Source organism: Octodon degus, unplaced genomic scaffold (genome assembly GCF_000260255.1).
Source record: "Octodon degus isolate 3935 unplaced genomic scaffold, OctDeg1.0 scaffold00138, whole genome shotgun sequence".
NCBI lineage: Eukaryota > Metazoa > Chordata > Mammalia > Rodentia > Octodontidae > Octodon > Octodon degus.
This window is the reverse complement of record NW_004524714.1, coordinates 7,021,664-7,031,992: the sequence shown is the minus strand read 5'-3', so window position 1 is coordinate 7,031,992 and position 10,329 is coordinate 7,021,664. Positions and strand designations below refer to the sequence as shown.

The following is a 10,329-nucleotide window of genomic DNA, read 5'->3' as shown; positions in this document are numbered from 1 at the left end:
ACCAAAGCTCTACCACAGGGCTGGTGAGATGGCTCAGTGGTCTACAGCACCTACTTAGAACAAGCTTAGCAGAGCACAGGGACCGCGGTTCAATCCCCCAGCACCACATGCCAGCCAGCCCCGCCCCCTGGTGGACTGAGCTGCCCCCCCATAAATAAATAAAAAATTAAATAAAAAAAAAGATTAGTTTTGTAAATGTGGTATGGTTTACGTACAGTGAAGCGTACAACTCTTTAAGTGTTCACTTTGGTGATAGTTTCTGCAATTCAAATTGTGTGACCACTATAATTTTTTTTTTTTTTTAATAGAGCAAAGAAGTTTATTTGGGGCCATGGCTGTGGGCTGCATCTGGTAGTGGCCTGCTTGCTGGAAGGGCTCCAAGGAGGTGAAGGGCACGCAGTGGTTAGACAGGGGGCATGTGTATATGGGCCTTCTCCTCTGATAAAGCTACCAGGATTCAAATGTGGGACTCCATCCCGATGGTCCTGTCTAGTCCTAACTGCCTCCCCAGGGCCAACATCTAGACACCGTAGTTTAACTTCTACCCTGTTATTACTGCTTTCTGGGATGAGCTCCCACCAGCAGGGCTGATTAGATGTGACCACTATAATAAATAAAATAAAAACATCAAAAAGTTTCTTCGTGCCCCTTTCCAGTTAATTTTCTGCCCCCAGCCACTGGTAACCACTTCTGATTTCTATCACTATAACCTTTTACTTAACATAATGTTTTTGAAATTCATTTACATTGTTGCATGTATTTTGAGGTTCACTTCATTGCTGAGTAGCATTCTGTTAATATATTATGATTTATCTATTAGTAAACTTGTGGGGTATTTAGTTTTGGGCCTTTAGACCTAAAATTGTTAGGAATGAAATAGCTGGGCCTTAGTAGATACATGTATGTTTAAATGGACAAGAAACTGGTAATTTACCAAAATGGTTGTATCGTTTTACAGGTACATTATCAGTAAGAGTCCCAGTTGTTTCATGTCTTCACCAACCTTTGGCATTTCTTTTTAATTTTAGCCAGTCAAAGGGTATCTTTATAATTTTTCAACTGTATAGCCTATTTGTTTTGTTGCTTAAATGGTAAGGAACAGTATACCACTATTATTATTGGGCTTTAATTAAACCTTTGCAACATTTTATATATGGGGAAAGGAGACTTTTACAGAATTGACTTTGTAAAGCATAACAAACATTTTTAACATTCATTACACGCGAAGGGAGCATACATTTCATGTTACAGAAGGTAATTTGTGACAGTTTCTGTGGGAAATACAGAGTTCACCAAACAAATGTATACAGACATAAGCAGTTTGTTGTACTAACAAATGTCTGGAAGCTGTGCCCCCCCACTGTGAGCACCTCTTGTAATTTGTAGAGGCTGAAGGTAACTTATATTAATCTCATTGATGTCTCCAATTTAGTATTAAAAATATTTATTCAAGTTTTCTTTCCCTGATGTATACATTTGTTTTGAAAACTGTGTATGTAAGATTAATCAACAGGGCTGGACAAATAGCTCAGCGGATTAAAGCACCTGCAGGCACGGGGCTGGCATTCGATCCCCAGGCCTGCCATGCCGGCCCCACCCCTGGGGCACACTGAGACAGCAATTGAGACTGAGCATGGTGGCGCACGCCTGTAATCCCAACTCTTGGGATGCTGAACACAGGCGGATCACTAGGAGTCCAATCTAGTAGTGAAACCCTGAACACCCTGTAGGCCCTTCCCTAAAAAAATACCAAAAAAAAAAAAAAAGGTATATAGCTGCTATTAAAATCATAACAAAAATCTTTTCTCTGGCCGTGTTACCTAGGGTAAGTTATGTATTTGGATCAGCAGTTGCAAATTGCTGCCTTGCGGTCAAATCCAGCATGACTCTTGTTTTTGAAATTTAAAAAAAAACTCAAACATTACAACATGATAAGGTCAGGGCTGCTGTGCAAAGGGAAGACTGAGTAACTGAAGAACTGGCCTGCGGAGCCACGACCTTCTGCTTTCTGATCCTCGATAGAAAAAGTGTGAGACTTCAGTTCTGCGTAATCCTGTAGGGTTTTAGTTTTTGTGATACATGAGGCAGCCGAAACAAAGCCAGATTAGTAAAGAACACTTTTTCTGTAACTTCAGTAACTTTTAGGACATACCACGTAACAGGTGTTTTGCCATTCATCCTTCATTCTTACAAGATTTTTACCTCTGCATTCTTGCCTTAAGTGTATTTGTAACACCCTGACCTCTATTAAACTGTTTTACTAGCCACCTATGAATAGCCACCACAGTGTTATCCACTGTGTATTATATCAGCAAGCTCTCTGCAGCAGTTACATCTGTTTTACTCCTTTGAAATAAAAGGAATATGTACTGTCGTATGTATGATTTAATTTCATAAGCACTTGACTGTTTTGCAAAGGCTCTTTTCTCTTAGGGAGCTATGATCCTTAATGTTTCTGTGCCTTATTTTCAGAACCTTTTCAAATTTAGTGATGTCATTCTGATAGGAATTTACTGAATTCATCATTATTAGAATTTCTGGATTATTTTTGTAAAGCTCAGTCTCTGGCAAGTCAGATGGACTTATTCCAAGTTCTTTAGCATATTCCCAAAAACTAGATATTTTAAGCAAGTGGTTTACATAGATCTCTTCAATTTATTTTCATTCTTGGAGGATTTGAAAATTTAGCACATGGTGGGAAAATTGACTGTCTACATGTAGAAGATTCAGTATAGACCCATATAACTCACTTTGTGCTGAACTAAAATCAAAATAAAATATAAAAACTCCTTAAAATAGAATCACTTAATCTGCTGGAAGGTTAGATAAAGCTCTTGAAGACATAGGTAAGGACTTTGTGAACAGAACCCCATTGGCATAAGAAATAGTACCAAGAATCAACAAATGGAACCGTATCAGATTAAGATCTTTTGTATAGCAAAGGAAAAACCAGCATTGTCAAGACAACCTATAGGATGGTTTAAAAAAAAATTGCTAGCTGTTCCTCAAACATAGGATTAATATCTAGAAAACTCAAAGGACTCAAACAATTAGACTCCTCTAAAGTAAAAGACCCTGTCAAAAGACAAGCAAATGGAAGATACTTATAATGGTCAGTAAATACATGAAAAATGTTCAACATCAGTGACCCTTAGACAGAAGTAAATTAAAACACACTGAGATTCCATCTCACTCCAAAAGGGCTAATGTTAAAAAACTGAAACAGCAATAAATGCTAGTGGTACTGTAGGGAAAAGATACCTTTCAGTATTTTTGGTGAAAATGTAAACTAGTGTAACCACTATGGAAATTAGTATTGACATTCTTTGTAAAACTAACAGTCTCATTTGACCCAGATAGTCCCTCTTCTAGGTATGTTTCTGAACGAGTTAAGACATTATCTGATGATACATACATAACTATGTTTACAGTAACACAGGCTCTTACAGAGTCAACAGGTTTCCTAGGGTGGGCTCAAACTTAGTCTTCTGCCACAGTCTTTAAGAGTACAGGGATTACAGGTGTGTTTTTCTATTTTAACAATCACCTTTCTTCAGATGTAATTTACATAAATAAAATACATGAATTTTAAGTGAGAAATGAGTTTTAGCAAATATATACTTTAACTTAACACTTAAGAGGTGGTAGACATTTCCACCACCTCAAATAATCCCCTCACATATCTAAAAAATCACTCTTTTCTTTTTCCCCAAGCTCCTGCCAAAAGTTGATTTAGTTTCTATAACTTACGATTTTGCCCTTTTTAGGATTTCATATGCACTGAATCACAGAATATACAGTCTTCTTTGTCTGGCTTTTTTCATTTAGTATATTGTTTTTAAGATTCATCCATGTAGTTGGGTATATTCAGATATTTTTCTTTTTATTGCTAATATTCAGCTATATGGATACACCACAGGTTTATCTTTATTCATTGAAGAGTATTTGGATTATTTCCAGTTATGACCACTAGAAATAAAGTTTCTATGAACATTCAAACTCGTCTTCTTTTTTTTTTTTTTTTTTGGCGGAACCGCGGATTGAACTCAGGCCCTTGCACTTGCCTGGCAAGCGCTTATTCAACTGAGCTATCTCCCCAGCCCCGGCCTCCCAAACTCATCTTTCCAAGTATATATTCACAAGTTTTGATAAAAAATTTGAATGTTTACATTTTTAAAACTATACTACTCCTCAGTTTGAATGCACTTATCCCATCGTTCTTGCCACTTTGTGAAGCAATTCTAGAATTCCTTTTTTAGGAGTGTCTTTAGTTGTGCCATTGTGGATTTCTGTGTTGATTCAAAATGTATCCTTTTCATTTTGACTTTGAAGAAGAACCAGAACTGGCATAGTGCCAGGTTCACTTAGTATGATGGATAAAGATACATCATAATGTTTTAATGAATCTGCCATTTTGTTGGATGGTTCTCGACAGCTGCATTCACCAGATTGTTCAGCACACCTTATAAAGACATCTTATGAAAAAGGACTTACAAAACTCCTTCTGACAGTGCCAAGAATAGTGGAATAAGTGTGTTCAAAACAAGTGGAATATTTTGAATCATTGGATTGTATGGTTTAGCATTATTTTGAAATTGCCAACTAGTTTCCGGTGTACTTGTATCATTTTGCATTCTTAACACCAATATATAGGAGTTCCACTTTTTCCATGTCCTTTACTAACACTTGGTGCTTTGATTCTTTTTAATGTTTAGTATTTAGGGGTATATAGTAGAATCTGCAGTGTTTTTTTTTTTCATTTCCTTTTTGACTTTTTTTTTTTTTTTTTTTTTTTTGGTGGAACCGGGGATTAAACTCAGGATCTTGTGCTTGCAAGGGAAGCACTTATTCCACTGAGCCATCTCCCCGGCCCCTATGAGTAATAATTTTGACATGTTTTCAAGTGGTTATTATATTACCTTTTTTTGGTGAAATGCCTATGTCTTAGTTACTTTTTACTCGTTGTTGGGACAAATACCCGACACTCAAAATGAACGAAGGAAAGGTTTATTTAGCTCACAGTTACTGGAGGTTTTGGTCCAAACTCAGCTGGCTCCAAGGCAGAGCGGCACATAGCAGAAAGCAACCAACAACTTCATTATCAGATATATCTTATAGGTAATTTGTCCTGATCTATGGCTTGCCTTTTTCATGTTTTTAACAGTGACAGTAGCTTTTTGTTGATGGTAGTATTCTATTGTTTCTTTGTCTGGTTGGTTGGTTCATTCATTTTTTAGTTTTTTGATTATGGAGTCTTGCTGCGTAGTCCAGGCTGGCCTTAAACTTGCTTATATAACCAATGCTAATAATGGCTTTTGAATATTGAACTTTTTAAAACTTAGATGAAGTATTCACTTTAAAAGAAATTCGTAACTCAGGAATCCCTCTACGTAGCTCTTCCAGGTTCTCTGTTTTGGTTCTTTCTTTCCAGTACTCTGCCCCCCAAATTCTAGCCAGCTTATACTTCCTAGATTCTACACGAGTGCCAGGCTCACATGCACGTACACATATATATACTCCCCTCCCCCCACCACTCCTTTAGTCTCCAGCACTTATTCAGTTCCCTCTCTGTGTGCTATCTGGAAGTTTCCATCTGTGCTAAGCTGCTTCGGTGGTCTTGGATCTCAGCCAGATGATTTCTTTCCTTTTATCAGATAAGTCTCCACAGTCTAAAGCTTTTGGAGAGATCATTGGGCATCACTGCCTTTTACAGGTATAGTTAGTTTTCTAGTTAAGTAAGAACTTAGGCTTTAAAGTTCATCAGTTCAGATCCTTCCACTATAAAATATTCATGATCCTGGGAACATGAGAAGTATGTATTTTAAAACAGGAATACCAGTGCTCTTGGATGATATGCTTGTCTGTGATGTAGCCTTACCTGGGAAATAATAGTTTGTTAAAAGTAGATCATGTTTCTTTGTACTCCAGTTCTTTATTTTCCCTCATTCTGAACTGAAGATTTCCAGTCCCTCACACATGGACAAGCACTCTACCTCTGTGTCCTCCAATTCTTTAGCGTATAAGCAATAGAAATACCTTGGTGGTTGGTATGTTTCTTGAAGGATTGCTGACATTGACATTTACTTCATTTTAGTTCATTAAATTTTTTTTTCTTTATTGGCAAAAACAAAGAATATTTTCTCATAGCCTCTTTGCATCTCTTGGCATTTGTGGGTTTGTTTCATATCGAGTTAATTGCTGTGTGTATTCTTGCGCCATTTGCCTGAGGACAAACCCCGATTAAGGAATTTCTCTTTTCCAGTTGGGAACTGGTACATAGGCTTCCTGACAAAGGATCAACTAAAGCAGTGCTTTTTTCTAATGGGAATACTTTACCTCCTTCTTTTGAGATTAAGTTGAATATCTTTCTATAGCACACTCTTTTTGAGTAGTACATTTTCTCTCTTACAGTAGAAAAGTCACCAGCTGCACATTTTTTGCAATAGAGATTAGGCGGATAGCAGGATGTGCATAGTGAAACAGGTTGTTTTTCTTCATCTTCTCCTGCACACTTTACATTTGCTTTTCTTTTTGCTTGAGTGATAAGTCCTAGAAAAGGCAGAAACTTGAAGCATACATACCTGTATATATGTTCTTGCACTGTCTTAAAAGCTATAATTAGGAGACCTTATATAAACCCAAAGGAGTATGTTATCATCCAAACTAAACCCTGTCCTTCCTTGTGTTCCCACAGGAGTCTCCCCAGGACAGTGCTATCACCCGGGATATTAACCGGACATTCCCAGCCCATGACTACTTCAAGGACACAGGAGGAGATGGACAAGATTCCTTATATAAGATATGCAAGGTATTTTTCTCATGTTGAAAATCCAGTTTTCGTTAATGGTTTTGATTCTTTGAAATTACATGAAAGACAACTGCAAAGTATAATTTGTATTTGACATTCAAGAATGGAAAAAAAGAGAAAAGACTAGAAAATCAAGGTAGCATAATTTAAAATTTATTAAAGAACATGAAGTAACTAGAAATAAAATGATAGATTCCCCCACCCCCTTTTGACTAGGATTTTGAGACTAAAAGGCTCTTGCTCCACATTTAGACTTGTAAACATTGTTCTTGTATTAAGAACCTCAGAGCTCTATAACACTGCAGTCTCCTTGTCAGCATGCACCTTGTAAGTGCTAGATGTGGCACACTGGGTTTAGTCTAACAGCCAGGGTACATCCAGGTATATTTACAGCATATAGCACTGCAGAATAGTAAATGGTGGTAAGTGCACTAATTCTGTAAAACCAAAAATCTATACCTGAAGACTATAAAGGAAATCATAACATATATGTATGTATGTATTTATTGGAGACAGGTAGGGACCGGGGAGATGGCTCAGTGGAATAAGCACTTCCCTGGCAAGCGCAAGGGCCTGAGTTTACTCCCCGGTTCCACCAAAAAAAAAAAAAAAAAAAAACTTATTGGAGACAGGGTCTTAGTAGCGTAAGCTGGCCTTGAACTCAGTATATAGCCCAGGTAGGCCTTGAACTCACAACAGTCCTCCTACCTTGGGGCTAGGATTACAGGTGCATACCTGTTCAATTTCAGTAATCTATTTTCTTTTTTCTTCCTGTATTATAGGGTAGGGTGTTTAGGGTTTCACTACTAGATCATACTCATAGTGATTTTCCTATTTACAGCCTCCCAAGTACTGGGATTACCAGCTAACCACCACACCCAGTCTATTCACCATTTGGATGTGGGGCTGGCACAGTAGGCCCAGGGATCCCCTAGCCCCTGCACTGCTGAGCTATTTAGCCGGCCCTTCAGTGATCTGTTTTCAAGTAGATTTTGAAGTTAAGTGTGGTAGTGCATGCCTGTAACCCTAGCACTCTGGGAGGCTCAGGTAGGGTGGTTCCAAGTTCGAGATCAGTTTGGACAATTTAACCACTTACTTAGACTCAAAAATTAAAAAGACTGAGGATTTGGGTGAGTGTGAAGGCCCTGGTTCATACCCCAATATTGCCAAAAGTAAAAGCACAAAGGTTTTGATATGACAAAGGATTGTGCTAAAAGAAGTTGGGATCAGTTTTTCAGTCTTGATCTGTCTTTAGGAACTAGCTTTTAATCTTCTCCCAGGATTAACTATTTATTTAGAAATATTGTGTAGTATTATAGCTAATCCATGAGACATGTCCTTTAGAAATATATGTTTTATGATAAGGAAAGGCAAAAGTGACAGCTAGTTTTAGGACAGAATAACAATAGGCTCTGCAGAGTAAATTAATTTAAACTATAAAGATCAGTTGAGTTTTACAGAATGTTTCTTGGGTTTAATTTTAACTTCTCCATAAGACACAGAGATGTGATTGAAGCCTTAGTTGTGTTTTCTAAATAAGTAGCCATACCCGCCTTCTTCATCTTACCTCCAGTTTCCAAAAACCCTGTGTTCACTGCCCCTGCCTGCTCCCTCATTGCACTTCTGCACTCCAGTCCCCCATCCCAGCTTACCTTTTTTTTCCGTGTGTGTGTGTGTGTGTGTGTGTGTGTGTCTACGAAGGCTTGAACCTAGAGCCTTTCAAGTGCTAAGCAAGTACCCTGGCACTGGGCTTTACTCTTAACAAGGTCTCACTAAGCTGTCCAGGCCAACCTTGAATTTTGCTTCTCAGCTCCTCCTGCCTCAGTGTTCCAGGTAGCTGGGATTAAAAGGCATGCACCATCACACCCAAGTTGTATCTCTTAGTTACAAATAGGTCCCCTTGAGGGGCCGGGGAGATAGCTCAGTAGAATAAACACTTGTCTGGTCAAGCACAAAGTCCTGAGTTCAACCCCCATTACTGAAAAAAAAAAAAAGAATGAGGTGAGGCTTTGGAGCCGGGGAGATGGCTCAGTGGAATAAGCACTTCCCTGGCAAACGCAAGGGCCTGAGTTCAATTTCTGGTTCTGCCAAAAAAAAAGAAAAAAGAAAGAAAGAAAGAAATAGGCCCCCTTTCACCCATACCATTGTCTTGGTGCAAGTATATATATATTTTTTTTCAGTTCCTTTGTTGTGATTGATGTCTCTTATATCCATACTTCCCTCTATTGACTGCCCTCCTACAGGCCTGTATATTATGTTCCTGGCATATTTATTTATTTATTTATTTATTTATTTATTTTTTTTTTTTTTTTTTTTTTTGCGGAACCAGGGATTGAACTCAGGCCCTTGTGCTTGCCAGGGAAGCACTTATTCTGTTGAGCCATCTCTCCGGCCCCCGTTCCTGGCACTTTCACAAAAGCTTCCTTAAATTAGTCTCCCTGTGTTTGGATCATTTTTATGGCCTCCATAAAACTTTTAGTGCACAACAACATAAAAATATTAGGGAGACTTTTAGTTAAGAACAAAGAGAGGTGGTGGGAAAGATCATGGGTGGTGAATATGATCAAGCTACACTGTATACATATATGGAAGTGTCACAGTGAAACCCATTACTGTAATCATTGAGCACTACAAAACAAGCAAAAGACCTTTAGTTGCCTCATAACTCAATAGAGCGAAAGAGGTACTTTTTAGTTCATTTTCTAGTCCAGGATTCATTAATTTATTATTGAAGATATATTGTAATATATCCCTTGCTGGTTTGTTCCTTGCTGGTGCTTGCCCAAGTATGTGAGTTTAGGCTTCAGCCATATTGATCTTCTCACTCTTATTTATTTAACTGTACCCTACTGTGAAGTTCTTAAGGACAGAATAAATTTTTTATTTGCTGGCATACATACCACTTAGCATACACTAGACATAAGTACTCATTAGATGTCAGTTAACTAATGAAATGCCCTGTCTTGCCATGTTCTATTACAGCCCCAATGAACCTTACACTCCATATACTTCCCAAATGGATCTTTTACACCTGTATATCATTCAGTCTCTTCCATTGGCATAAAAAATAGCTTCCCTTCATTCTCTACCTGTGAAAATCCCATACATTTTCATCCTGCTACATAATTGCTTAAACTCTTTGCTGAGAGCTTTACATAAGAGGACTGGATGGGGATAATATGTCAACTCTGTAACATTAATCATGTTTATTTTCACCTTACAGATTAAGAAAATAAGTAACATTCGCAAGATCCAGTCCAACTCTTCACCCTAAAGCCTCTTTTTAAGCTAGGCATAGTGGTGCATGCCTGTAATCCCAGCACTTGGGAGGCTAAGACAGGAGGATCACCATGAGTTCAAGGCCAGCCTCGGCTACATAGTTAGTTCAAGGCCACTCTGAACTACCTAGCAAGACCCTGTCTCAAAAAAAGAAAAAATGCCTTTTTTCTTTTTTTCTTTTTTTTTTTTTTTTTGGAGACAGAACCCAACTAAACCACTAAGTTGCCCAGGCTGGGCTTAAA

General features: G+C 38.1%; 1 protein-coding gene across 4 annotated transcripts in view; it reads left to right on the top strand.

Moving 5' to 3' along the window:
* Rabgap1 (RAB GTPase activating protein 1) overlaps positions 1-10,329 on the top strand; it is a 185,262-nt gene that overhangs the window by 135,773 nt on the left and 39,160 nt on the right. For all 4 annotated transcript variants that reach the window (XM_023701620.1, XM_004641599.2, XM_023701621.1 and 1 more), the window contains one exon: positions 6,695-6,808. In XM_023701620.1, coding sequence (XP_023557388.1) covers positions 6,695-6,808 — 114 coding nt within the window. The remainder of the gene's footprint in view (positions 1-6,694; positions 6,809-10,329) is intronic.